Source organism: Cygnus atratus, chromosome 15 (assembly GCF_013377495.2).
Source record: "Cygnus atratus isolate AKBS03 ecotype Queensland, Australia chromosome 15, CAtr_DNAZoo_HiC_assembly, whole genome shotgun sequence".
Taxonomy (NCBI): Eukaryota; Metazoa; Chordata; class Aves; order Anseriformes; family Anatidae; genus Cygnus; species Cygnus atratus.
Window position 1 is genome coordinate 2,812,557 of NC_066376.1, and position 27,702 is coordinate 2,840,258.

At 57.3% G+C, this 27,702-nt stretch overlaps 3 protein-coding genes across 7 annotated transcripts in view; 1 reads left to right on the forward strand and 2 right to left on the reverse strand.

Moving 5' to 3' along the window:
- Positions 1-3,994, reverse strand: part of EPN2 (epsin 2) — a 44,182-nt gene extending 40,188 nt beyond the window's left edge. For 4 of the 5 annotated variants that reach the window (XM_050713809.1, XM_035563267.2, XM_050713810.1 and 1 more), the window contains exon 1: positions 3,605-3,748. The gene's annotated coding sequence lies outside the window, so the exon portion shown is untranslated. Of the gene's footprint in view, positions 1-3,604 lie in introns of all 5 variants that reach the window. The other variant, XM_035563268.2, reaches the window with a different exon arrangement.
- A 13,714-nt stretch (positions 3,995-17,708) lies between these two features.
- GRAP (GRB2 related adaptor protein) lies at positions 17,709-22,316 on the forward strand. Its single transcript, XM_035563266.1, has 5 exons — positions 17,709-17,786; positions 18,867-18,964; positions 20,152-20,274; positions 21,291-21,459; positions 22,131-22,316. Exons 1-5 carry the CDS (start codon positions 17,709-17,711, stop codon positions 22,314-22,316), a joined length of 654 nt encoding a protein of 217 aa, XP_035419159.1.
- Positions 22,317-23,299: 983 nt separating this feature from the next.
- The window catches only part of SLC5A10 (solute carrier family 5 member 10), a 36,157-nt gene continuing 31,754 nt past the window's right edge, over positions 23,300-27,702 (reverse strand). Inside the window, exons 11-14 of the mRNA XM_035563314.1 lie at positions 24,384-24,552; positions 23,801-24,016; positions 23,576-23,657; positions 23,300-23,460 (exon numbers count right to left, since the gene is read on the reverse strand). Coding sequence (XP_035419207.1) covers positions 23,300-23,460; positions 23,576-23,657; positions 23,801-24,016; positions 24,384-24,552 — 628 coding nt within the window. The remainder of the gene's footprint in view (positions 23,461-23,575; positions 23,658-23,800; positions 24,017-24,383; positions 24,553-27,702) is intronic.

Consider the following 27,702-nt stretch of genomic DNA (forward strand, 5'->3'; position numbering starts at 1 on the left):
AGCCCTGGGTGACATGAGAACAGATAGACACACTATTAACAATTAACGCCGTGCAGGGCGTTGGGGCTGGGATCAATTTTTAAGTTCAGTTTTGGCAGCTACACCAAAATATTTGGGCTGATAATTACCTATACTGAAGAAAAGCATTTCACTAAATATAGGCTTACCAAAATGAAAAAAATTTGAATATTTCCATATAAAAATGCAATGGTGTTGGGGCTAGAAAACACTAAAATACTTCAATATTAATTTTCTGATTAGTATAATCATTCACACAAACTCCAATCTGAGATATTTACATGCATTTAACTTCACGTGGTAACTCCGAACGTGTGCAGTACAGTTTGATGGAACTCAGTCTCAGTAATTTAATTTTCCCTCTCCTCAGAAACTAAATACAACTTCTAATCACTTGCAAACTACTTTGCCTCATCAACAGTTTAGACCACCTTCAGAAAAATCACACCCCACACTTGAAAACCCAAGCCAAAATGTCATTTGCAAGACGTTAAATAAGCCAATAACAACTTTCTACAAATTTCTGCCTCCTGCATCACCCCTCAAGAGGCTCAACTGCTACGGCCATGTAGTTTTAGATTCATCCTGAAGCTTACGGCCTGGGAGTTCACTTATTCTGTTATACAAGCATTCTAAATTTATTTTTCACCCCACAGAATAGGAAAGCAATCCCATCCCAGCCATTAAGACTGATTAATGCTGCGATTTTTTGTAAGGTCTGCTATTCAGCACGTAGCAGTATGCAACCAAATTGACGTATGGCAATGCTAGCAGACCTACAATTAGAACTAGGAGGTTTTATTCTAAAGGACAGCACGCATGTTGTTCTCCTCCACGCTGTCTCATGCTTTCTTAATGAGCAGCTAGGCTACTGAAATACACAAAAAACCGCCGCTCTTTGAAGCACTTAAGACAGCAGGACACTAGTACGTTTCGATATTTTCCCTGCACAGATGAGAGCAAGGCAAAGGGGGGAAAAGAACATTACAGGCATTCATACAAACCAGACACCTTTCATTTTCTATTAGCAAGATCCCAAGAGACAATTCAGCAAGCTGCAAATATGGCACTGGAAGACTAGGAAGTTGTTTCCTGAGTACCAGTCATTACACAAAGATTTCAAAGTAACTCACAGTCTTCTAGGCCAGGCAAAACCAACAGCCACTTCCCCCTCCTACACATGAGACCCATGAAGAGCAACATCACGAATATCGTAGCTATTCGGTAATGTATTTCTCCTAAGACAGATTAAAATCTAATGATTCCTTAAAAAAAAAAAAAAAAAAGCACCAATTTCTCTACCCAGCAAGACTATCAGCATTTTTATGAAGTAACAAATTAGGCCTTTGGCATTTTACAGCAGCGATCCAAGATTTGAGGCTTCTCAAAAGCTCCAAGTTTTAAAGCAATCAAATGTCTGACAGCTGGAATGAAATTAGCATGATTAACCAGTTATGTAAATAACGATGCGGTCAGTACAAGCACAATTCATTTATGCTCATTGCATTATACAGCTTGCACTGGACATCAGATGTTTGTCAACTATTCATTAAAAGTGACTGTGAGAATAATGGACGTGAAAAACACCACGAGCACTACCATCCAGGGCACCTGACAGCCAGGGCTCAGATCAGGGCTCTCCTACTAGTACAGGACAACAAGGCAACTTCTAGATAAGCCTTTTCTTTCCCAATTACTACCCAAAGCTATCTACCTCCTACCTAAGGAACAGGTCTTTTTTTTTTTTCCTCTTTTTTTTTTCTTCTTCTTCCTAAACAGAGAGGTCCAACCTGCAAGAATCTTCATTTCTTAAAGGCGGGCGTTATTTTTCAGCTGTCAGCACACAGTGAAGTCTGCTACCCTAGGAGAACCGTCGTCACGGCAGGATGATGCCGCATAGTTGCTTTATGACATCAAGGAAGTTGCAATCAGCAGCAGCAAGTCAAACTTCCTGAAGTATAACTTGCCGTCAGCTCAGCCTTATCAGACTCCGTCTTCAGGAATGCATACTCATGGTTAATTTGTACTCGGTAATTTTTGATAACGTGGTTAAATATTTAATATACAGCAGATTATCTTTAAAACTCTGTCTAGCTAGTTTACTGTGACCCCGACTTTGCAAGAGAAAATTTATCAGAAGTTGTGATTCTTCACAATGAAACACTATACGTGAGCCTGTTTGGAAATAATGTATCTGGGAATCAGCCAAGACAAACATATTTAGAAGCACTTCCTAAACAGGCCCTATTTTGCTGAAGATATCGTTATGATGTATTTGTATTTTAATTAAAAATCGTTCTAACATCTTATATTTTAAACCTTAGCAATCCAGTTTTCTCTGACCTTGTCTTGCATAAAACACAGCAATACAGAATTATGCAAGAGTTCCATATTACCATAAAATATGTATTACAGTGGAGAGAATAATAAAACTGAACCTTGTGGCCTGATTTGCATTTTGAACTCCTAAAGTCAGTCTCCACAGTCTGCAACACCCGCAACATGGCTTAGCAATCAGAACAAGTACTCTGTATCTCCTGGTGAAAACGCAGGATTCGGGGCATTTGCTTAGAAAAAAATAACAAAAAGCAGCACGTCCAATTCGTGGGGATTTTAAGTACAACTCAGCTTTCCAGATCAGCGATAAGGAAGGGGAAGGGGAGGGGGGGAAGCGTTACACACCCCTTGGCCAAATAAAATCGAGACCAAATATCTGCTATCGATACGCCTCGCAGCTTTAAAATCGGCAAGGCTCATTGTTGGCAGCCTGCAATAATCCCCGTGCAAATACAATTCACAGCTGCGATACCGATTAATACGGCACGCTAAGTGCTCGAGACCGATCCGTAGCATCAGATCTAGCGCGGGCAGGGCGTTAAGATGGGGAATAAAAAAAAAGGAAAATCTCAAATGGATTTAAAAAATAAAATACATGAGAGCAGCATTCCGCATGCGTTGGTGAACCCGGGCTCGGCGCCCCTCAGCGGGATGCGGGGCCGAGGGGGGAGCGGGGCTGAGGGCTGGGTCTGGGGGGTCTTGGGGTCGGGGCTTTTGGGGTCTGGGGGTTTTGGGGTCGGTCCCCCCCAGCGGTTCCCCCACACCGTTCCCGGCCCGGGGGCGGCCCCGGGGCGCAGTCACCTTTCCCGGCAGCTCCTGGCAGTGCCTCCTGCTCGCAGCCGGGGCTGCCATGATGGCCAGGAACTGTTGCTAGCGACCTAATGGAGACAACAAAGGCCGCCCCGGCCCCGCGGGGGGCTGCCACCGCCGCCGCCACCCCCCCCCCGGAGACCCCCGGACGGACGGACGGACGGACGGGCCCCTCCCCAGCCGCCCACCCCCCGGCAGGGCCCGGCCCGGCCCTAACCCCACCGCCGGGCCCCGCTCCCCGCCGCGGGGAGGCCCCGCAGCCCCCGGGGGGGGGGGGGCCCTGCCCGCACCCCAACCCCCCCCCCCCCCCGGTTCCCCGCGGCTGAAGGGGAGAAGGCTCCGGGGAGAGGGGGAAATGGAGGGCTGAGAGAGAAGGGGAGGAAAAACGGGGGGCTTCTTCCGCCGCCCCCCGCGCACAACCCGCGGCTCCCGCACTGACCTGGCGCTGCGTGCTGAGGGGGGAGCGGGGAAGGGGCTGCGGTGTCGCGATGTGGCGGTGTCGCGATGTCCCGGTGCCCGGCCACCGCCGCCGCCTCTGGCTGGGTTTGACACCCACACGCACCATCCAACATGGCGGCGGCCGGGGGGGGGGGGGGGGCGGTGGAGGAGGCGGAACCGGCGGCCGAGCGCGGCCCCGAGGCGCGGCACCGGGCCGGGCGCGGCGGGGAGACGAGCGGGGGAAGGGGAAAGAGGATAAATGGAAGGGGTAGGGGCTGCGCTGCAGGTCCCCGCTGCCTGCTGTGGGGCCTCTACTTCCTCACGCTCCTCTCCTTCATCGCCCTCCTCTCCCCTCAGCCGGCCATGGCGGGCCGCCCCGCAGCGCCCTCTCCTCACAGCCCGGCCCAGCCCGCCCTCAGGCCGCGACCCCCCTGCCCCGAGGGCGGACATTTCCTTCTCCTCAGGAGGCGGCCGGGCCCCCAAGGGACCGCCATCGCTGCCCGCCGCCCCTGGGTGCACCGCGCTCCCCTCGTCCCCCCTCAGGATGGGGTGCAAAATGATGGCAGTTGGGCATTTAGGGATGATTCTGGGTCGGCCCCCCTCACGATGAGGTGCAAAATAATGGCACTTTGGCATTTAGGGACACTTCTGGGTCATTCCCCCTCAGGTTGGGATGCAAAACGATGGCGTTTTGGCATTTAGGGACACTTCTGGGTCATCCCCCGTCATGGGATGCAGAAGGATGGCACTTTGGCATTTAGGGACACTTCCGGGTCATCCCCCCTCACGATGGGATGAAAAAAAAATGGCATTTTGGCATTTAGGGATGATTCTGGGTGGCGGTGGGGAGTGTGTGTTAACAGAGCTGCAGGAAGACCTCGGTGGTCACGCCAAGGGGAGCTGTGCTGTGGTGGTGGGAGCGTGGCAGGAGGAGCCCGGCAGTCTGCAGCTCGCGTTCTTCCCCTTTCGGAGCAATGACCAAAGCAGTGTCGCGGTTCATAGGTTGGGAGAGGTCTCCTCGTGGTTCTGAGTGTTTGTTCCCATCATAAAACCGTGAGACAATTCGAGGAAACGGGACGTGGCTGTTCTGGAGACAGCGAGGGTCGGTGCAGGTCAGGAGGGAAGCTGGCTAGCAGGACTCATATTAGCGCAGCTGGCTCCAGGTAGCACTACTGGTCATTTAAAACCCAAATTCCTGAGGAATCTTGCCTTATTAAAACACAATAAGACAAAGGGAAACAGAGCAAAATCCAGCGCATAAGGCTGTGCTTTTCAAATGAGAGGAAGGCCAGGCCATGCACTCCAAACTTACAGCCCAGCCCTTCTTCCCTCGGAGCTGGTAGCAAAATTCCCACTGACCTCAATCTGAGAAGGATCAAGGTTTAAATACTGAAGAACATGGACTGCAGCAAAGCAGAGTAAGCTGCATTAAAAGGAACTTGTTTTAGAAATGCTGCAAGTCCAAATGCTTTGAATACCATCTGGTAGCTGGGAAGCCAAGTCTTCTGCAGCTAGCTGCAATAGTGGCTTAGCTGTTAACCTTGAGCTAGGAGAGCTAAGCAGAATGAAATTCGGGGTGAAAAAATAAAGCATCTGCAAGCATCTGACGCTATCAGCAGGAGCTGAAAGAATACTTCTCTCTTTTTGTCTTTAGAAAAAGCAGCAATGGTGGAAACCTAATGTTTCTGTGCGTGTTCATTAATCCTAATGATTAGGTGCTGACAGCTCTAAAGAACAAGAAAAAAGCTCTTGTTTAAAATAAAATGTGCAGAATGAGAGTGTTCCTGCTGCCTTCTCTCCTGCCTACCTGCCTCCCAGGTCTGGACAGACAACTCTTAGAAACAGGTGGGAGCTTCTTCTCTGCTTCCAGCTCCATCCCAGGCGTTTCTTGCGTTCTGTCTACAGTGCAAGTGTACAAATAAACGAACCCAGCAAAGAACTCCTACAGCTGGCACACCTGTATCAACAAAACTATTTTCTATCAGCCAGATCAAGTCACTCAGCATGGGCAAAACAAGCCACCCAAGTAAAACTAAGCTATTTTATATTACACTTGTGTAAACACCTTAAATCACGGTGTTTGTGCTAGGCTGGCCGTGTTGCCCAAATCAATACAGCTGCACCAGGAGAGATTTGCCCAGGCTGCAGTGGGACGATCCCTTCTGGCGGTCTCCTGAGGACACCCACAGTGGGCACAGACTCTCTGCAGTGGATCTATGGCCCTTCTTGCATATCAGCCACAGCAGGTCACTGCTACTTGTCCTGTGAGTTTAAACCCTGGTGCTAACGTAGCAAACTTTCCTTCCCAGTTCTGTCTTCTGAACAGGCTGTACCACGCCTTGGATGTTGACCCATGACACTCTATCAGGTTATTCACAGCACGTTTCAGTTGTGTTGGCAGAGCCAGAGTTCAAGGCCATTATTGCAACATGAGTTCAGCATCAGAAGCTGATAACCATGGCATCTCCCCAGTAACTGCTTCAGCAGCAGAGCAGTCCACATGGAGAAGGCAGATGGAGGCAGCGAACCCCACGAGTGGGAGTAAAGGGGCCTCCACACCACAATGAGCACAAGGATAACAAGAGGGGCTGCAGCACGATGCCCGGTATGCAGGAGACTCTTCCAGCAGAGACGAGGCAGACGCAGCCTCTCCCAGCTCTGCCCAGCCACGGCTGCCCTCCTAGCTAACCTAGCAAAGAGCGGCTGCCAGGAAGCCCCAGGAGGGCCTGTTCCACAGCCATAATGTGAATATCGCCCACACAGCAACTGCCGCCACGTGGGGCTGAGCACACCACTAATTAGCTAATGAGTTTGTTCCAAATGTCTGGCCACAGTGTGACTGACAACAGGAACAGCACTTGAGAAGCACTGAACAATGACAAGTACATTCGTCTCTTCTCGGTGACCCCAGCCCCGCATTAACAAATAGGTCACAAACAACAGTGCTTTACAGTGATCTAATCCTCCAGCCATATGTCGGCTGACCGAAAAAAAATACAGAAAAAAAGCTGCACGGAGAATGCCAAAAAGCTCTGCAAAAAAATTCTAAGGAAAACTCGATAAATATATCCCTGCAGTTTGAAATTTGATTTCCTCACTCTATTGTTTCTCATTTCCTGAGAGCTGGCTTGGAGGATCACATTTTCTGCTTCTGTCTCCAGTGCTTGTAACCAAACAAGACTGAATCTCATTATCCTGATGCATGGCTCTAGCTGCATGCAATTCAATCTCTAAATCACAGTCATTTTTGCTCCATTACCAATTTCCCTTCCCACTCCTAACCTATAGGTCTTCAAAGGAATCAATTCAAAAATAGACTAGCATCATCTAATGAAGGTGTTTAATGTTCAGCATTTAACTCGTTATTAAGCAGCCAAGCAAGAACCTGCTTGATGTATCAGGAGGTTGGGCACCCTCCGCTCATACTGATTCCAGTGGGAGCCTGTTTTTCTCAGCATCCCTAGGAAGTCAGAAGCTCCTGCATGGGGTAAAATAAGGACTCGAGTCCTTTAGCACCCGGTTTTGGAAATCTGCTAACTAAATGAGAATATAGGCAAATGCAGTCATTATTGGCCTCAGAGCCAAAGAAGCAAGACATTTCTCAGCAAGCAGTCTCTCTTCTAAATTTTCTGAGCCATCTGCATATTGCTGACAGTGATATGGAATATATTCAGATTTATACGAAGTGATGTTCACCTCAGATTATTCCCTCCTGGAGTCGTGAATCTTTAGCTGAAATATGCAAAGTCTGAGTTACACTGGTGTCTGCTTTAATGGGATGCATGGATCCACAGGGTCAGCAGCCAGACCACATCTATAGGGTTTGTCTAAAAGTTGAGGAGGACCGAAATAAATTTATTTCCTATCAGATCTAGTTTGGTTTAGATTATTTTCTTTAAACATCTACATTTTAAATAAGTATAGTTACAAAGAGCAAAATCAGGAAGATGAATAGGGAAGAGTGGGCCCAAATAAACCCATGCCTGAGTTCAGCTGGAAACAACCCAAGTTTAATCAAAATAGAGCACATTTACAGCCAGCATGATGGTTTTAGTTTCATTTGTGATGCAGACAAACTTGTAGAACTGTTTCCACTACTAAACGTTCATTCTGACAAGTTCAAAATTAATACACCTCTAATATGGGCTTTCAAAACAGACCTTTTCTGAATACGTTAGCAGATTCATGAAAAAAGGAGAGAGAATGCAAGCCCAGCACATTGTTTTTCTCAAAATGAATATGCAGTGACAGTGCAAGAGGCGGTGACATTTGAAATGTGCTTAGTTCTAGTAATTACCAAGTGGTGTGTTTCTTTAGAAGTTTGGGCCCTTCTCATCTGTGGGCACCTTCCCTCATTCCTTTCTCCTTACTGCTCCATAGGTGCAGTTTCTCCCCATGCCACATCGAGAAGCCAAGGCCACTGCACTGCTTACACTAAAACCCACTGGAGCCTTAAGGTGAAATTCCACAAGTTTTAATTGACCCAAGTCAGGGTGTTGTGGTTTCTGCCCTTCCTCCACCACCCCCAGCACCCAGACCATTCCCTCCCTACACCAGCACTGGCTAACACCAGCTGTGGTGAGAACTAATCACTTTTTTGGAGGGGGAGGGTTACACTTCAGCCAGTTTAGCTCCCTGAACCAGCTCAGCAGAAGGTCAGACGAGCGTGCGTGTCAGCAGAAAGCCGGGGACAGGACCCTGTCCGCAGAGGATGTGTTTTTCTTCAGTCGGATACAGACAGCATGGCTTTGCTGCCTGTTCCCAGGCTGGGAGCACTGATACATCTGGGGCTGCCTGCACAGTTCTGCATGGCACACTTATTCCCAGAGCATTTTTCCCTGAAGACGGCCTCATTTTGCTACCGTCCGGTTCCACAGAGCGGGTCACGAAGAGCCTTTAGCCCTGTAGCCCTGTGCTGGAGGACAAGTATTCCCTTGTGGTCAGTACAGCCTGTGCTGCCCCTCTTGGCTTCCTCCTCGTCATGACGAGAGGACTTCCTGCCAGGAAGGGCCTGATAGGCAACGTCACCCATCAGAGTTCCTCTTTATCATCGCAGCAGCCACCCAAAGAATGTCACCCGAAGAGTCGGGCCCTCCCTTTCGCCCCAGGCCCATCCTCAGACCGATCTGGGCTTCGTAATAGCAGGCCGACTGCAGGATGAGTGGTGGTGTTGTGCAAGGACCTCACACGGCGAGAGATTATCCTCCCTCCTCCCAGATCTTCCTCACCTTGAAGGAAAACACCCAGCCAGGAGCTGTGCTGCTGACTCCCAGCGCTTCTCTGACAGTGGTCTCCTCTCCTGGTGGGCTGGGACAGCGAGCTAGGCTGCTCCTACCTAGCTGGATAGGAAAACAGACTTCATACACTACAAGGAAAGTGGGGGCAAAAGCATTTTTTCTGACAAATAAAACATACAACCAAGCAGGTAGCCCGTGAGAGCAATGCCAGCTCTCAGCAGCGACCATAGCCATGTCAGAAAGACTCGAGTCCAAAAGTTTCGCATTCAAGCACGAAAAATTCAGGGCCTATGAGCAAAGCACTGTCTTGCCCACCAGAGGTAAAGCATGGTGATTCATCTACCACTTACCTGGGGTGAATCAGGGGGAGAAAGATTGAAACTGGTGTTATCACACCAAGGGGGTGCTCAGACATGGACCTGAGGCATTGGCTGGTCCAGGGAGCTTCCTGCATGTGTGCTCTTCTCCTGTAAATCACATCTGGCAAGCCACATCTGCCTATAGCCCTGAGAAATAAGCTTTATATCTACAGCACATATCTACAGCCATTCGTAGTGCAGAAATTTCATGCCATCGCTCTCAGTAGCAAAGACAGGACCCCTGCAGCAGGCTAAATACTGGAAGCCACAGGCATTTTGAGCTCCCTCTTTTAAATCAGGGGATTGGTAATGCGGAGCTACTGAGCCCCTGGATTACAGCTGGATGCCCATCGTCGATTGTCACAGCTGAAAAGCTGGTAGTTTTTCCCTTGACAGATGAAAACTGAGGGCTCTCTATAGGGTTGGTGTTTGCACAGCACCCCAGCAGTTGCTTAATTACTTGGCCCCATTTCGAGGTTTCTGATTCCCACTTCTGCAACTGAACTTCCTCAGTTCCCAGGCTCACGAATCCAGTTGCAACTTTCACATCTGTATTCACGGTCACAGCTCCTAGCTTGTCGCTGCCGGCCGGTCACAGAGCATCTCATCCCCAGCAGGTCTTCCCAGGTGATTTCCTAATGCAAAAACTGAACACCAGCGCAGAGCTGTAAATACATGGTCCCTGTGTAATCAACAAGCAGATTAAAAATTCACCAGCTGGGCTGGGAGAGATTCGTGACAAGCCATCAGGACTTCGTAGCACAAACACTGCAGGCAACAAATGCTCCGAGCACATTCAATCCTAACGCTATTTGGCTGAGCTGCTCCGCGGATCGGTCGTGCTGGACAACTGCTCTGCCAGCCCCTGAACCAGAAGGCTCCCTTGGCTGAGACGAGCCTGTAAGAACAACCTGCATCTTCTACGATAGCTGGTTTCAGTAGCCATTTGAGCATGACAGCTGGCCAAGCAGGTTATAATTGCCAGTAATTAATACTCCTACGAGCTTCCACATTCTTAAAGACTGAATGAGGTGAAGAAATACAAGAGTGCTCCCTGACTTTGTGGACATTAGGGGAAGTCAAAGGAACCCATTCCCTTCCGAAGATCAGAAGTCAAACATTTTTGATCAGAGAAGGGATGAAGCAAGTACCAGCGCTGCTGGGAACTGGCTGTGCATGGCCCCGTTTCTTCTGGGGCACAAACCGCAACCTCAACCTCAAGCAAAAATAACTGCAAAGCAAGTTGCTACAGACCATAGGCTTCCTCTGTCCGTCAAGAAGCCTCTTTCAGCGCTTGCATGTCACTTCATGAGCCTGGAGGGGGGTGCAAGCTGTTACAGCCACAACAGATTTTAGCAATGCTGAAAATGGCCTCTGTAGAGATGCGTAAACTGAATAACCTGCTCGGTAAGAGTGAAAGCCAAGTAAGCCTGAACTGCCTCCGTATTGAAAATCCCCCATGGGTCACCAGTGGGCTGGAAGAAAAGCTCTGACACCTGCACAGCAAAGCCTAAAAGCAACTTATACTTGGAAGGGTCTTAACCACTTGGAAAGGAAGGGCTGTGTTTTACAAACGATTTCCTCCACTGAAGCCACCAGTCTGGCTCCCAAGAGAAAAATGGGCAGATGCTTCCCTGTGAGCACTACATGTGCATTGCTCTCTATTGTTCCACTTGCAATTTTTCATTACAGACATTTGCAAGGAGTGGGTCTGCATCAGCTTTTCCTGCTTGCACTCCGTTATCACGAGACAGAAATATGAGACTCGCATCTTCCCTCTGGGCAGGGCACCACATCCCATTTTGCACCAAAATCAGAGCCTTGTGGAGGTGAAAAACTGAGATGCTGCCATTCTCGGGTGCCTCTTTCAAGATTCATCTTATACACAAAGTCAGAGCTGGTTTAGACATGTCCAAGCCCCACACCACTGGGTCTTAGGAGAACAGAAGGAAATATTTCTGTTCACCTATTTCCAGTATTTTCCTCCATCATTCATTATTGATCACTACCAGTGCTGGGATTCTGGACTGGACGTCATTAATTTCGGGCAGGAGAGATGCTCCTACCTTCCCATATGCTGCCCCACAGCTCTGCACATCAGACCTGCCCATGTGTTGTACTAGAAAGCAGGGATGAAGCACAGCTTTCACATGCTGTCTCTCAGCTCTCCTGAGCAGGGTTGTCCTGGGCTGCTCCCAAAAGCTCCGTCTCCATATGCCTTTCCCCAGACTCTCCATTAACTGGCGTGTTTTACATCCTTGAGGCCATCTAAGCCTTGTAGGCAGGTGGCATGCTTTTTCAGCCTTCAGCACCCGGGGTGTTCAGAGCCTGTCCTACATGGTAGATTTAAACACATGCTAAAATGATTTAGTGAAGCAGTAAATGTCACTGCCCTGGGGAACCAGGAATAGTGCAGCTGCAAGCCACTGGAGGCTGCATTGCTGAGCCCAGCTGAGGGAGCAGCGAACAAACACCAGTTTGCGCTGCAGACCTCGGGTTAATCCCCAGAGGGAGAAAAGGCAGGCACCCAGGCTGGAGCCCTTGCCCGGGGTGGTTTTGAGGGTCTCCCAGGAGAGACACCAGCTCTGTGCCTGGTGCTCTTGGTCCTGACCATCCCCACTGCTCCACAGGTCCCCAGTTCCTGCAAAGAAGCCTGGAGCAGCTGAAATCCCAGTCCTGCAGCTGGTGGGACCAACGGGGCCGTCTGGCATGATGCACTTGTCAGACCCCTCCTGAACCTTCCTCCAGCACAGCGGGAGAGCAGCCTGCAACACTAATGCACCGAGACAACACGCGGACACAACACACCCCTACATCCTCTGCTGCCTCATCGCAAGCTGAGAAAACAGGACACGCAAAGCCTGTGAGGACCAGGACTGTCAGTCAGCCAGGGCTCCCCAGCGAAACCCCAAAGCCAGCAAAAAGCAAAACCAGTTCCTCTTTCAGACCAAGAGGGGAAAAGAAGGGAAGGAAGATAGCAAAGCTGCATTTCAGAAGCTTGCTGCCTGGTGAGCTGGAAGGAACACCCAGCTGGAGGGAATACTTTATATAAACAGACTTAGATTATTTTGCATATATTTTGCTGGGTATTGCAAGCGCATCTCAATGTATGCACATGCTGTACGTACACCTACATGGGAAAGGTTTTTACAGCCGTGCTAATGCTCATGCCTTATGGCACTCGAGCTGAAGCCCTGGAGCCACTCTGCTCCTGGGCCATCACCTTCAGTGGGGGGTGGCCCAGGTTCCTGGATATCCCATCAACTCTTCTGTTGGAGCAAATGCTGTCATTTGCAGCACTGCAGGAGCATTTCTAGGGAGAGCAGTGCCCCAACTTCCCATTTAAAGTGAGGCATTGCCCTGTGTGAGTGCTGCACATGGCATTTGCCAAGGGGCAGACAGCAAAAGCATGCATCCGAGGGCTAACCACCGGGCAGTGTTCCTTTAAAACAGTCGGGCCAGATCCTGCCTCATTTACACAGGCGGATATCTGGCGAGGCTTCAGTGAAATTACCCTGGATTTCCACAGCCGATGTGTCAGAAATCACAATCTGACACAGCCCCAGGGAAGGATCCATCAGTTTTATTGTGGCCTCCTCCAGTCTTTGCTCACTCTTTCCTCTCGCCTTGTACAGGCGAAAACACCACTTGGGAAAATGGCACGAGGCAGCGATGCGCCACCAAAACAGTGGCGGCGTCCTTATTTAGCTGGATTTTCTACAAAAATGAAGGTGATTATGTGGCCCTGTGTGGCTAGGGACTGACGATGCCATGTGCGTGGACTCCTCCTCACAGCCTCCGATGCTGTTGGCTCATCTCAGACCAGGCTGCTGATGGGCTGGGCAGAAATTTCAAAACTACTTCATCTCTCAACATTTCCTGAAGACAGGCAGCTGGGGAGGGGAGAGAGGTCACAAACCCCTGAGACAGCTCACCCCTTTATCAGACCTCAGAGAATCCCCGCAGACCTGCCACCTTGAGGCCCAGACTACAGGAGGAGCTGCCCCAGACGCTGCGGCAGCAAGAATAAATCAGAGCAAAAGATGAGCTGGAGGGGGGCAAGGACTCCTGCCTGCATCTCCTCTGTCCCCGCAGGAAAGGGCGGCGCAGAGCAGCCGGAGCATCCGGGGAATCCGCAGCTGCACCTGCATCCGCCCCGGCCAGACAGAAGGCTTCAGTGCTGCATCTCCCCTCCGCTTCCTCCCTCTTGTCTTCCTCATCTCTCTCCTGAATAGCCGGTTTCAGGAGGAGCACAGTGCCTGGATTCTCTGGTTTTTACAGCGCATCCGGCACCCGGTGAATTATCCCGGCGGGCACCGCTCCAGCGGCCTCCCTGCTGCCCAGGGACACGGCCACATGCACATCCTCCTCCCTCCGGGCACCCCGAATGGCCTCAGCGCCCCCATTTTTGCCCTGGGGCTGACCAAACTCCTCGCCAAGCAGCACTGCCCTTGGCACAATGGGCTCAGCAGACACCCGTTGCCACTCCAGCCAAAATGAGCCCCGAGCCACCCCAGCAGCAGAGGTCACCCCCATCCCTGCCTCCTGCACCCAGAGGACATCCCCTGGACGTGCTCCCCCCGCACAGCCCCACGTGAACCCCCCAAATCCAGCCCCGACGCGTGCAGCAGCGGGTGGGTACGGTGCCGAAGGAGGAACCGCAGAGGCTCTTGCCGCGCTTCCAGAGGAAGGCGTGACGTGAGCTCGGGCTTAATTGGTTATTAATAACTTCTTTGTTAACAAGCCAGCCCTAAGGAGGAACCGAAATTGAATTGCTTCTCCGAATGAGAGCGCAGCCGCCCCTTTGCCAGCCATCATTCACAAGTGCTGCCCAAACCACTGCTGCTCTCAGGAGTTGCAGACGTCCCCTCTGAGTCACCACAGCGGCAGCATCCCCTCACCTACGCACAAGACTTCTCATTTTTTTATGTTTTTTTTTTTTTAATCTTCTTAAATCCCAGAAAAATAACAGATGTCACTGTTGAGGGGGAGCTTCGCAGAAGCTGTTCCTGTAGCGGGTTGTGTCAGGATGCGAGCACGCACATGGCTTCCCTGGCACGAGCCCTTCACGTGCTGCAGAGCCCTCCTGCCCCTCCAGGAGCCTTCCTCTGGGGCAAGCAGCCCCAGCAGACAGCCTCCACACCCAGCCCCACGCCCGCTCCATGTTAGAGATCCTTCTGATTTCTCTCCCATGGGATAAAGCAGCATCGGGACACCCTGGGTTCCTGGCCCCAACAACCCAGGGGTGCTCCCAAGGGGGCCACGAGAAGCAGCAGAGAGACCCCCAGACCCTGAACATGCCGTGGCACCAGCCTGACCAGTGATTATGGTTATGGGGAGCCCACCTTCCCCACAAGGCATGCAGGCAGCCCAGCACCAAGCAGGAGGGCTGCATGCCGTGGTAGTTTCTCACCCCAGAAGCCTCCGTCAGATATTTGAGGAGCAGCACCCAGCAGGTTCAGCAGAAAGCTTTTTAAAGCTGTTTCAGCTGGCACAACGAGACACTGCTCAGGCAGCCAAAAGCAGAGCGGGGTTGGGTTGGGATGAGGAAGGAGGCGGCAGGTCCCAGAGCCACTCCATGGTGCAGAGCATCCCCTGTCCACCAGCAAAAACCCAGCTGGGGGCCTCCACCTCCTTTTGTAGGGCCCAGGGGGTGCCCAGCCCCAGCTGCTGCTGGTTAACTCATTAACTCTACCCTCTCCACAAGTGATCCTCACTGAGTGTCCATCACAGCCGTGTCCCTAAGCCAAAACGGAGGCAGCGCCTGTCCCCAGAACCAGGCACGGACACTGCTTGCACCCAACAGCCCAAAACCAGTCCCAAAAACGAGACCCCACACCCAGGCTCCCACCCGTGGGGTTCCCGTTTCCCATCCCACTTACACCGGGGGCAAACGGGACGCGCTCTGCAGGAAGAGCTGACTCCCAAACCTCATGCCAAGGGGAAGGGGCGATGCCAGCACCCACAGCACCCTCCTCTGCCTGTCCCCAGGGCCACAAAAGTCCCCCGTTTGCAGGCAGAGGTGGCGTGGGCGAGTGGTGGCACCCACGGAGCTCGTCCTCAGCCCTCGGGGTCTCCTCGCAAGCCAGGCTGATGCTCGCAGCATCTTGCTGCAGGCTGCAGACCCTGACACCCACCTACGGTGACCACCCAGCACCCCTGGACCCCCCCCCCCCCCCCAAACCCCAGGGGCACGCAGAGGGTGCAGGGATGGGGTGCAGACCCAGCAGGATCCGGCCCAGGGCTCAGCACCCACCGCCTGCGGATGGAGCCGCGGGGACGGGCTCCTCCCTGCGCCAGTACGGCGTGTGCCGTACGGATATGGATCCTTGGCAAAACACTAGAGGGAGGAAAAAAAACTTGGTTTGAGGTTTTTTGGATGGCTCAGGCCCGTGGTTAGTCAGCCGCTGGCTCCGGGAGCTGAGCGCTGCGGGGCTCAGGGTGCTTTGGGGCCCAGGATCCCTCCAGGGGGACTCTTGGATGGGGCAAGAGTGGGGTGGGGGAGGTTTGGGGCTGCCCGTGGGCAGGCAGAAGGGTTTCCCTGGGGAAGGAGGCAGCTGGAGGCCAGCAGGCAGCAGGAACCTCCAATTCTGCTGTACCGGGATGCTCATGGCCCATGGGGTGACACCCCTGGCGTGCCCACGGTCCCAGACCCACAAATGGGAAGGAAACAGAGGAATTGCACCCCATGCACAGGGATTTGGGGGCTGGGAGGGCCCAGGGCCCTGCTGGGCAGCAGCAAGGGGGGACGGGGAGGAGGACGCGGTGTGGGTGGTGGCAGGGCAGAGATGCCCAAGGGGCTGCCCGCTTCCAGCACGAGCCCGGTGGCATGTGGCACTGTCCCCAGTGTCCCCAGTGTCGCCCTGGATACTGCTGCCATCTGCTGGCAGGACCCAATCCTGCTCCGGTCCTGAGTCCAGCTGCTGCACCAAGGCTGTGGGTGCCCTCTGTCACCCCGCTGTCCCGCAGGGTGGCGCAGCCCCGCGCCTGGCTCCATGCCCAACACCCCAGGGTGCCCCACGCCATGACCCCAAGGGAGCCGGGCCCCAAAATGCCCCCATCGGGGCCATCATCCTGCTCCGCTCTGCTCCCAAACCCGTTGGGAACCAACCTCCCCCCGGCTCTCCGACGCCTCCGCGCCCACCTCGCCCCGGCCTCTCCATCCCGTGCCCTCTGCAAGCAGAGGCAGAAGGGGCAAGGTCCAAATCCTCCCCGCACGTGGGCTCGGCGATGCAGGATCGGCCCCTTTGGCTGCCTCTGCGGGGCGGTTTCTCCAGGCACCGTCCAGCCCTGCTCCCTTGGGGCTGCAGGGACGGGACTCTCGCCCCGCGGCTGAGCCCCAGCCCCGTCCCCTGGGTCTGGCCGGGCTGCGGTGACTGCGGGGACTCGCCACATCCCGTCCTCCTCGTGACAGCGAGCACACACACACAGTTCCCACGGCCCCCCCCCGGCCTTCCCAGCCTCACCGCTTCCCCTGGGACCATGCTGGGGATAATGGCCAAGGACTGGTGCACCACCGGGTGCGGGGACACCCAGGGACACCCCGCACATCCCTCTCTGCTTCCCATGGACACCAAGCACCGCGGCTCGTCCCTCCCCGGGCAGATGGCAGCGGCTTCCTGCTGGAAAATGCCCAAGCCCGTTGGGAGGGACTGAGCCGCAGCTGTCCCCGGTTTAATTCCTCGCTGCAAAGCAAAGCCAGCGACCGGCAGATTTTCTGTGCGCTTCGTGCCACGGCCCACGCATGCGCCAGGAAGGTTTTGTGGTGTCGGGGACCTCGCCGGCGGTGCTCTGCGTGCGAGCCCTGCACACACGGTGCCTGCAGCCCACGAGAGCGGCAGGAAGTCATTTTGGTCTAAAAGGGATAGTTTTTTTTTTTTCCTGCAAAAGGAAAGCTGGAAAAATCAGCCCCCAAACAGCCCCAAAAGGCCAGGAACAGCCATGCGGAAACTTCGCTGTTTGGAGGCTGGCACCTGGCACGTTGTTTTCGGTCTGATTTCCAAAGAAACCAGGTGCGTGCATCCACCCCCTTTATCGCCTCCTCTGCCCAGCCCGCCCTCTGTGATCGCATCCCCACATCTGCAGAAAGAACCCTTCCCACCGAGCCACCTTCTGCAGGCTGCGCAGGGGCGCTCAGCCCCTACGAGACATCAAAGCCTCCCCCAGCAGCGCTCACACGCTTCACCCACATCCTCGACCCGCGTGCCCGGCCCGTCGCCATCCGATTTCCTTCCAAAATCCCACAGGCACCCGACAAACGGTCCGAGCGGGACCCTCCACATCGGGGCAGCACATCTGGGTGGCACATCTGGGCAGCCGTGCCCGCCGGCAGGCAGCATCCCTCGTGGCTTTCGCCGTTTCGCCCCGGCAGGGCGCTGACATCAGCGCGGTTTCCTGCCCGCCGGCAGCGCCGTGCGCCTGCCCCGTGCCCCACAGCCCCGCGCCGTGGGGCAGCGAGCCCCACGCAGCCCCGGGGGGACCCCGCTCGCGCCCCGCGGCAGCCGGCGGGATGGAGTCGGTGGCCCTGTACAACTTCCAGGCGACGGAGAAGGACGAGCTGCCCTTCCAGAAAGGGGACACGCTGAAGGTACGGGGGTTTGCTGGCTGGGGGGAAGGAGAGGGTACGTAGGGCGATGCCGGTGCTTTCGTTGCGCCTGGCTTTGTTGCCTCTTTGGGGCTTTACGTGGGGAGAAGGAGCCATTCTTTGAGGTTTTGGGGTGCAGAGCAGCATCCCCAGCAGCGGAGGGTACTGCTCGTCCGTGCCACCGGGCACATCTCCAGAGAGGTCCTAGCTGGGACACGGCACGCAGCCTCTCTGGCCATGGGGGCATCGGTGGCACCAGCTGAGCCCTGTTTTGGGGCTGAAACACGTTTTTTCCCCTGCCCCACAGCAACATCAAGTGCCCCAAACGCCAGGCTGCTTGTCTTTGGGGTGGACTCAGCTGCCAAAAAACCTTCGGGGAGCCTCAAAGCCCCCCCAGGCACCGCAGCCCCACCATGGGGGCAAGGGCTCCCACACCACACCACCAACCCCTCTCCATGGGGCTGATGCCGCAGCACCGGGGGCTGCTCCTGGCCCCCAGCACCCTGCAGCACCCCCGGCCACGCAGCAGCACCAGCCCCTGGGGACGGCGAGGGCACTGCCATCACCCGGGGCCCCGAAGCTGCCACACACATCCCCTGGCCCTGCCTCCCCAGCGTGTTTTCCCCGCAGCCCTATAGGGTTTCGGATCCTGTTTGCACAGCTGTGCAGCCGCCCCGGGCCCCTGCGTGGGAGGCTGGAAAATGGTGTCGCGCACAAACGGGTGTCACAGCCCTCCTGCTCGCACCGGGACGCGTCCTCCCACACTGCCATCGCCCCGGGGGCACCGGGGCTGGCTGCAGCCCGGCTTCTCTGGGGGTGGGTTTTACCCCCTTCCCTGGCTGGGGGATTGGGGTGATGCCAGGCAGCCCAACGATGAGCCGAACCCCGAGCCATGGAGGGCTCAGGGTGAGCAACCAGCTCTGCGTGGCTGCCCTGAACGCCCTGTCTTGTGCAAAACGTCTGAGCCTTGGTCAGAGCCCCAGATTTTGGGGATGTCAAGGGACAGCTGACCCGTGTGGGGGCCAGGAGCTGCGGCAGGGATGCTGGCCAGCCTCATGCCTCTCTGCTCCTCTCCCACCCTAGATCCTCAACATGGAAGATGACCAGAACTGGTACAAGGCCGAGCTGTACGGCTGCGAGGGCTTCGTCCCCAAAAACTACATCAAGGTCAAGCCCCACCCGTAAGTACCACCCCAGCGCCGGGGCGTCCTCTCCCAGCACCCCGGCAGCGATCCCAGCCGTGGGTCCCGATGCCCAGAGGTCGCCCACGAGCCAGGGTAGCCCCGCACGTGGGGAAACAGAGTCACGGAGCAATGGGGCAGTGATGCTGGGGCTCTGCACAGCCTGTGGGCTCCCTTTGCCATCACCACCAAAGGTGGTGGCGCACCCACGTACCCCAGACACACAGAAATTCATCCTCGCGCCGGGCTGCCCGCTAAATAAATGGTAATCGGGGAACAACAAAGTATTATGGGATTACAACTGCATTAGACACAATCCTATTACCGTGTTATTAAAGCCCGGCATAATTTATCCCTGTTTTAACCTGTGTTTTATGTACCATTATCCCCTGGTAAATCACATTTAAATGCTGTAGCGAAATCTGCTCGGGGCTGCGGCTGGGGAGCAGGAGCGTGGGCTGGGGGCAGCCCGGGGCGGACGCTGCCGCCGCTGGGTGCTCGGGGAACAAGCCGGGCTGGGTGGGACCTGGCCTCCTGCGTGCAGCACCTGGAGGCCGGGGCTGGGCGATGCTTTGTGCTAAAGCCCCGGCTGTCAGCTCCCCGGTGGTTTTAACAGGCAGCAGAGGCTCTGCCCGGTGCTTGCTGCTCCCAAATATTCGGGGGCAGGCTCGGCAGTGGTGGAGCCTGGGGACTCTCCCATCTCCCCTGCTCCTTCACGTCGTTCCGGTGGCTTCACCCCGGCACGTAGGGGTTTCTGCTCTGCAGATCCCCCCCGAGCACCTGGCAGGGCTGTTCCTACGTCGTGGAGGGGGGAAAGGGGGAACCCGCGGCACAGCGGGGGACAAGGCAGGGATAGGATGCAGCGGTGGCTGCTGGCAATGCTGCACAAACCCTGCTCAGTGTCCTCACGGGGCCAGTGCAGTACAGGAGGGTGCTTCGGTGCTTGCAGCACCCTGGGGTCCTCCCTGCAAAAGCAGCGTGGTCCCCAATCACATCAGGGTGGTGAAAGGGAAGGGGAAAACTGCCCTGGGTGGGTGCAGCCCCGTGGGGAGCCCAGGAATGGGATGGGGAGCTCCCACTTGGGCCCCCCCAGGAACGCGGCTCTCAGTGCCCCCATCCTGCGGGGTGGGGATTTAGCCCCGGGGCGCCTGCGGGGTCGGTGGTGCTGAGCCGGGTGCCCCTTGCAGGTGGTACGCGGGCAGGATCTCCCGGCACCTGGCGGAGGAGCTGCTCCTCAAGCGCAAGTACCTGGGCGCCTTCCTGATCCGCGAGAGCGAGAGCGCCCCGGGGGAGTTCTCCGTCTCCGTCAAGTGAGTGCCTGCGGGATGCAGGGGGGTGGGCACGGGGACTCCAGCCCCATTTTGGGGACCAGGCACTGAAGGCGCAAGGCTGCCCTGGTGCAGCCCGGTATGTGTTAGCCAGCGGGGTGCTGGGGGTGCTGAGCACGGCCTCGCACAGGCCTTCCTCCCCTTCCTCTCACCCGCAGCGCCGCGCTCCGCCTCCGTCCCCGCGGTTTCCTGCGATGGGCCACCTCGCTGCTTCGCCCCCGCCGGGGCAGCACCGCAGGGTCTGCAGGTTGGGGTGCCCCCAAAGACAGCCACGCAGGTAGCTACGGGGCTGGGTCCAAGCTGCAAGCGCATGGCCTGCAGGAACAAATTGCCCAGAGCATCACCCAGGGGACACATCCAGTGCCACAGCATCCCAGTGCTGCGGGGCCGAGGATTTTTGGCATCGGCAGCCAGGGCTGCAGGGAGGTGTGCCAGCAGGCAGAGCCTGCCCCGGGGCTCTCGCCCCATTGCTGCCCCTTCCCTGCCCAGGGCCAGGGTGCAGGAGCCGGCCCCAGGCCAGCCAGGCACTTTCTCACGCTGCTAATCTCTAATTAAGCATTTAAGGAGGTTCTTGCCCATAATGAAAGGGAGCCGCGCTCTGCCCTGCGTCACCAGCGTGGCCCGGTCCCTGCCCCTGCCCGGGGCACTGGCAGCGGTGGGGACATGCAGCAGCCCCGTGCCAGCCCCACAGCACAGAGACCCCAAGCTGCCACCCCCAAGGACACCTCGAGGAGGTGCCAACACGTGGGGACAACAGGGGAAAACCCAGCCTGCTCCATCCTCCTGGGACTTGGGGTCTCCTGAGGCTCACCAACACCCAAACCTATGGCCACCCCGCTCTCCTACCTGTGCTCTGTGGGTGTTTGGGCCCCAGTGCCACTGCCACCCCCAGCCAGGACAGGATGGGGGTAGCAGGACCCCCAGGCAGCCCCTGGGCTCTGCATGAGATGCTGGAAGGGGTTTGGGTGCCCGGGATAACATCCATGCTCCGTCCGCAGCTACGGGCAGCACGTCCAGCATTTCAAGGTGCTCCGGGAGCGCAACGGCAAGTATTTCCTCTGGGAGGAGAAGTTCAACTCCCTCAACGAGCTGGTGGACTTCTACAGGACCACCACCATCGCCAAGAAGCAGCAGATCTTCCTCCGGGACGACGACCAGAGCCCAGAGGTGCCACTGGGGGGCTGTGGGGCCAAGAGGGGTGGCGTGGAGTGGGGCAGGGGGCAGTGGAGTGGGGCAGGGGGCAGTGGAGCACCCCAGCCACACAGCGCTGTGGAGAAGGAGGTGATGTTGGGGTGAGGGAACCCCACGGGCAGGCTGGAGGAGAGCCTTGGGTGCAGCTCGGTGGGAAAGGTTTTGCTGGGACAAGCCGCCGTGCCCACGCTGCCATCCCTCAGGATGGAGGTGACACCCGGGAGAGCCCGGCACCCGCAAAGCCGTGCCCTGGGACAGTGATTGTGGAGGTGAAACTGGGTGCTGGGAGCTGGGCTGGGGCGGAGATGGGTGCCTCCAAGGGGCGGGGTGCCCAGGGGGCTCTGCCGGCAGCAGGAAGAGGAGCACTGCACCCCGGGGTCCTCCCCTGCACCCCAAGGTCCTGCCCTGCACCCCAGGGCTCTGCCTTGCACCCGGGGCTCCCCATCTCTCCCCATGGCAGGATTTTCTCCACTCCCAACCCTTGTCCTCGAAGCAGGTGCCCCAGCCCCCTCCATGCTCTGCTCCTCACCGCACAGTGTCACGGTGTCCCCACCGTGTTGGGTGCTCAGCGCAGAGGGGCCACCGGAGCCGCTGGCAGCCGGGGGGCTCCCGTCCCCACCACCGACCTACCTTGGACTTCCCTCCAGGTGAGGAGACCCAAATTCGTGCAAGCCCAATTCGACTTCTCGGCCCACGACAGCTCCCAGCTGCCCTTCTACCGCGGGGACATCATCGAGGTGCTGGACTGCCCCGACCCCAACTGGTGGCAGGGGAAGATTTACGGGCGCGTCGGCCTCTTCCCCCGCAACTACGTCCACCCCCTGCGCAAGTGAGCTGCCCGCCGCCCCGCTCTGCGCGTGGCGCCCCCCCCCCGTCCCCTCGCCATCCCCACGCCGTCCTCACACCGTCCCCATGCAGCGTGGGCTGCACATCCCGGCGTGGTGCCTCCCACGGAGGCCGTGCCAGCAGCGGAGGCTGTGCCAAGGATGGAGGCCAGGCTGGCCAGGCTTCCAACCCGAGGCTGCCCCGCTCCCGGTGCCGACAAATAACCCGGCGGGAGGAAGCGTAGGGCCATGCAAAATCAAAGAGGCATAAAAACTTTTCCGGAGCTGCCGAGGGGAGCAGCTGGAGCCCAGCTCCTGCCGGGGAGGGGAGGCTGCGCTGCTGGCACCCGGAACCGCCTCCACCACCGCGCCGAGCCGCCGCAGTCCCGTGCCCAGTAAATGGAAAACACCGCGGCAGGCCCAGCCCGGACTGCCCATTCTTGCTGGGGCCGTGATGGGTGGCAGCTCCTCGCCAGGACCTTTTGAAGCCCCTGCTCCCCAGAGAGCTGCAGGCAGCCGAAAAATGGCCGGGACGTGGCTGAGCCCGGTAACGCTGTGCAGGGTGCCAGGACTGGCTGCCCCGGAGGAATTCAGTCCTGCTGGTGCTGTTTGTAGCTGCAAAGTGTGGCTTTTTAATATTTTATTTAGAGCTAGTAAAGTGTGTTTGGATGAAACCCTCGAGTGCGGCCTCCTCGCAGCTGCTGTTTCATGGAGGTTGGGCTTCGCCTGCTCTGCTCCCCGCAGCCCCGTGTGCCCACCCCAAAGCCTCACCCTGGGGGCTCACGGACCCCATGCACAGCAGCCCCCCACTCTCCTAGCCCTGGACCTCACAGTCCCCTGGGACACATTCAGGTCCACGGTGCTGAGAACACCCAGCTCGTTGCACCAGCGGATTTAAACTTCCCCCATCCCACACATGAGAAATAAAAAAATATCACCCAAATCCCCGTTTCTCCCCCCATTCCCCTCCCCCCTGGGGGCCTGACAGGCTGCTAGGCAAAATAGGCGTAGCAGAAAATATTGATGCACATCAGGACAACGGCGTTGATGTTGCAGACCCGGGCCCAGATGGGGGGCTCCGTGGTGTCCCTCAGAGCCGGGGGTCCCTCAGCCTTTGGTGGCTGCTGGCTGCCCGGGGCGGATGAGCAGGGGCCTGGCACAGAGAGACGGTGAGCGGGGGGACAGGGGACCACGGGGAAACTGAGGCACGGTGCTGTGGGGGCACCGGGGATGTCACCCATGCAGGATACCCCTGAGGACACACTCACCATCCAGGGGTCCCTGGGATGTGCTGTCCATGGAGGGCCGGGGGGGCTTCCGTGGCAGGCTCCACCAGGTGAGATCCCGCAGCTGGAAGCAGGTGAGATTCGGTGAGAAAACACCCCCAGGACCAACCCCTGGCCGAGCTCAGGGCAGAGCCCTGGGTGCCACCGGCGTCTCCAGCCAAGGGGGTCTGGGGCGAGGGGCCCTGGGTGCCCGTGTGCGCTGCTCACCTTGTCCGGGGATGGCGGGGGGGTCAGCAGGCTGCCCCCCACCACGACGGCTCCCGTGGCAGCACACAGCAGCACGGCGAAGTGCAGGTAGTGCAGGTCGGCCAGCAGCCAGGGCCGCCGGTCGGGGACCCCGCAGCGGGGCGAGGGGTACGCCAGCTCCAGCCCCATCCTGGCCAGCCCCAGCGCCAGCCCCGCCATCAAGCCCCAGAAAGCTCCCTGCAAAGCAAAGGTCACAGAGGGACAGCCGGAGGGGGACGGACTGTCACCCCAGCAGGGGACAAACCCCATGGTGGGGACAACCCCACGGGGACAGACATTGAAAAGGACAACCCCATGCACACCAGCCAGCTGAAACCTGACCCAAACCTGCGCCCAGTCTGCAGGGGATGTCCCCTGCCAGCCCCGCTGGTGGCCACGCATGGCAGCACCTGCCTCCTCCTCCTCTTCCTCACCACAGCCCCCAGAAATGCCACCTTGGGGCTTTTGCTCCAGTGCCACCTCCCCACTTCTTCGCCCAGACACCTGCGGAGGTGTTTCCGTCACCTCCTGTCCCCAGGCTGTCCCCACGTCCCCAGTCACCAACCTGCTCGTTAGCGCGGGGCCAGAAGACGGCCAGGACGAACACTGCGGTGACAGGAGGAGCCAGGGAGCTGGTGACAGCCTGGATGTAGACGTAGAGCTGGCCGCCGCTGGAGCTCTGCAGGATGGGGAGCCAGACCACGCTGAGGACCACCAGCACCACTGTGACCACCCTGCGAGGGACAGCGGTGCGCTGTGCGGTGACACCCGTGCCACCACCACCGCCGGACACCCCAGGCAATGGGGTATCTCCCCTGGGGTGCCCCGCTGCAGAGGTTGGTGCAGAAGAGCTGGCTGGGGAACGTGGGCAGGTTTTACCCCCGAGGGCAGCGGGAGGATGCCCATCACACGGTGACATCTCCGGGGCTGGGCAGGATGCTCCTGCCCCATGTGGTTTCTCACCCGTCGCGGTGAGAACGCCGCTGCCAGACGCTGCGATGCTTTGTCTGGGCTCAGGTCAGACGTGCCCAGGGCTGAGGCTGTTTCATGTCACTGCCGTGCTCCTGGAGCCCTCCCTGGCTCCTTCCCTCCCTGCCCACCGGCTGCAGGAGGAGCCGGTGCCGCAGCCTTCCCCGGGGGGGCGAGGGCAGGGTGCCACCACCTGGGCACGGTCCCACTGGGGACAACCCCGACCACGGGCCACCTCGCCCCTGGAGCTCCGGATGGAGCCTTGCACATCCCCCAGGCACTTATGGAAATGTCACCTCGAACGCAGAGCCTAATCCTGCAGTCCCCAAGCTCATAAAAGTTGCACAAGGCGCCGCAGTAATTGCCCCAATGCCGGCTCCATCCCGCAGCACTGGGCAGGTAACTTCTCCCAGTGCCCCTCGCCCAGCCTGGGAGGCTGATAATTTGCACCCCCCGTGGGGAAACACCAGGCAAAGGGCACTTTTGCTATGAAAAGCCCCCAGCCATGGGTGCTTTGGCCAGATTTGGGCTCTGCAGGTGATGCTCTCATCACCTCCACACCCAGACAAAGCTGAGGTGTCCCCAAGCGTCCCCATCCTCGCCCCAGTCCCAGCTGCACCCTGCTGCCTCGCTTTAATCAGAAACAAGGAGGCATTGGCCAGATTTTTGGGACCAGTCTGAGCGGGACAAATCCCAAAAGCCAACCATGCACAGCTCAGCCAGCTCAGCCAAGGACAGGGGGAGCCAGGAGCTGCGCCGGGCCCTCGGTACCCGGGGCAGGCTGGAGAGCAGCTCTTTGGTGCGGCTCAGCGCTGCTGTATTTATAGCTCAGCCCTGCTTGTTTATGGTGCACAGCTTCACAGAATTACCAAAAGCTCCATCTGCTCAGCTCAAAAAGCAGAAGTATTAAAAATAAAAATAAAAAGAAAGAAAAAGAAAGCAATGAATGCAGCTCTCTAGACACAGTCACTCTCTGCTACCTCCCATCTGGCTCTCCGGAAAGAGGAAGTAGCCCGAGAGCAAAACGCCCTCCCTGACCCACGGGGTGGAAGAAAAAACCCGTGTTTGGGGTTTCTCTAACCCACAGATGATGCTGGAAGGTCATGCAGGTGTGGGAGCTTGGGGCCTGGCTCACAGCAGGGCCACAATCTTGCCCTTGCTGCAGGGTTTCACCATCCCACCTCCCCCTGCCTTATCTCCATCCTCGCCGCCGTGCCATCGCCCGGCCACAGAGCGAGCAGAAAACGTGAGTGGGGATTTCCAGCCGGGTGACACTGCTGTGTGTGAGCAAAAATCCCCAGACCCAGGGAGCTGGGAGCCCTTCCCAGCCCCTCAGGCTGCTCCGCACGGGAGGGATGGCTCAGCGCTCCTTGCCCCGCTGGGAACACCATCGGCACAGAGCGATGCTCGGGGGGCACGGGCAGCTGGGCACCCTGCTCGCAGCCATCGCTCCTGCTCCAGACCCTTCCCCGGCTGAGAAAATCCCCTTCGAGCTCAAGATCAGCCCCGGCCATGGGCAGCTCTTCCCCAGGGCGGCGATAGGGCACCCATGGGTGTCGTGACGGAGTTTTTCCAGCAGGATCCCAACACCTTTCCCCCATACCCATGGCACAAGCTGGTGTTGTGGAGGAGCAGGTGGAAACACCCCGATGAACGCTGCTCCAGCCACCACGCGGTGAATCCTCCACCAGCTTCAGCTGTACAGCCCCTTGGCTAAACCCTGCCAGGGCCACTGGCGTTCCCGGCCCGCGATTACGGCAAACCCATTGTGAAAGAGCCGAACACCCGCGATGAATCACGGCGCAGGCAGCGGCCCCGGCGTGGTGCTGGGCGGCCGCCCCTCGGCTCGCAGGACGCGGGGCATTGTTCCCCAGCCTCGCCTCGCTGCTGAGCAAGCAGAGGATGAGCAAATCCCTTTTCTTCTGCGTGGAGCTGGACGGGACATGCCCGGCGTGCGGATGCTGCGGGGCTGGACCGGGGCTGCTCAGGAACCACCCCAAGCCCCGTGTCCCCACGCTGGCCCTTGGAGCTCAAGCAGCTTTTTTCCTCCCTGAAAGATTTCTCATTTGCTGTATCCACAGCCGGTGCTCAGCTATTTCCTCAGCACCTGTGAAATTATTTCCAGGCTCCTATGGAAGTACGGGTGCTGTTTATAGCACCTGTCCCAGTGCTGTTCTGAACCACAGGGAATTAGCCTGGGAAAATGGCTGGAGAAATTCGGAGCAATCCCAGGGAACCATTGGTTCCTGCCCACGGCGGGCGAAGGCCATTGCAAACATCCATCAGCCATCCTCCCCAAAGCCCCCGCGTTATTTTACCCACCTTTATAGGCACAAACACCAGTTCCTGTGCCCACCCAGGCAGCCGTGCCGCTACAGGCGGCTTGACACCTTCCCACCCCTGGAGAGAGGCGAGTTGCCAAAAATCACCCTCCCGCAGCCTCCTGCCTAGCATCACCGCACAAGCAGGGCCAACAAATCCCCCGGAAAGCCCCAGCCCAGCCAAAGCCCTGACCCAGATTTCCTCCTTGTCATTGCCTCCCGCTCAGCAGGCCCCGTGCTGGGCATGCCCCGGCGCTGAGTGTGCCGCCCCGAGCGCAGCACCGCGGGCGGCTGCAGGGCCCCGGGCACCCCCCGGCACCGGGCTGGGGGCCAGGACCCGACACCCCCGGGGCACGCCGGGGTTGTGCCACCCATCGCCACCTGGTGATGTGGGGCAGTGGCTGAGCCTGGCCCCTCCGAGCTCTTTTTGAGGGCACAACTCAGCCCCTCCAAACGCTCCGTGAGCCCCATCTGCATCTCCAGTGCTTCCATACATAAAATAATGCGAGGGCTTTGTTTTCCTTCCGCAACCACAGCGCGCTGCAGCCAGGCTGAGCACAGGCTCCAGACACAAAGGCAGATCACAGAGGGCTG

Bases quoted from the DNA above. Each gene is read 5' to 3' on its own strand.
- GRAP (XM_035563266.1), top strand. From the start codon at position 17,709: ATGGAGTCGGTGGCCCTGTACAACTTCCAGGCGACGGAGAAGGACGAG. The intron at 17,787-18,866 runs GTACGGGGGTTT...CTCCCACCCTAG, and splicing joins AGAAAGGGGACACGCTGAAG to ATCCTCAACATGGAAGATGA. The intron at 21,460-22,130 runs GTGCCACTGGGG...ACTTCCCTCCAG, and splicing joins ACGACGACCAGAGCCCAGAG to GTGAGGAGACCCAAATTCGT.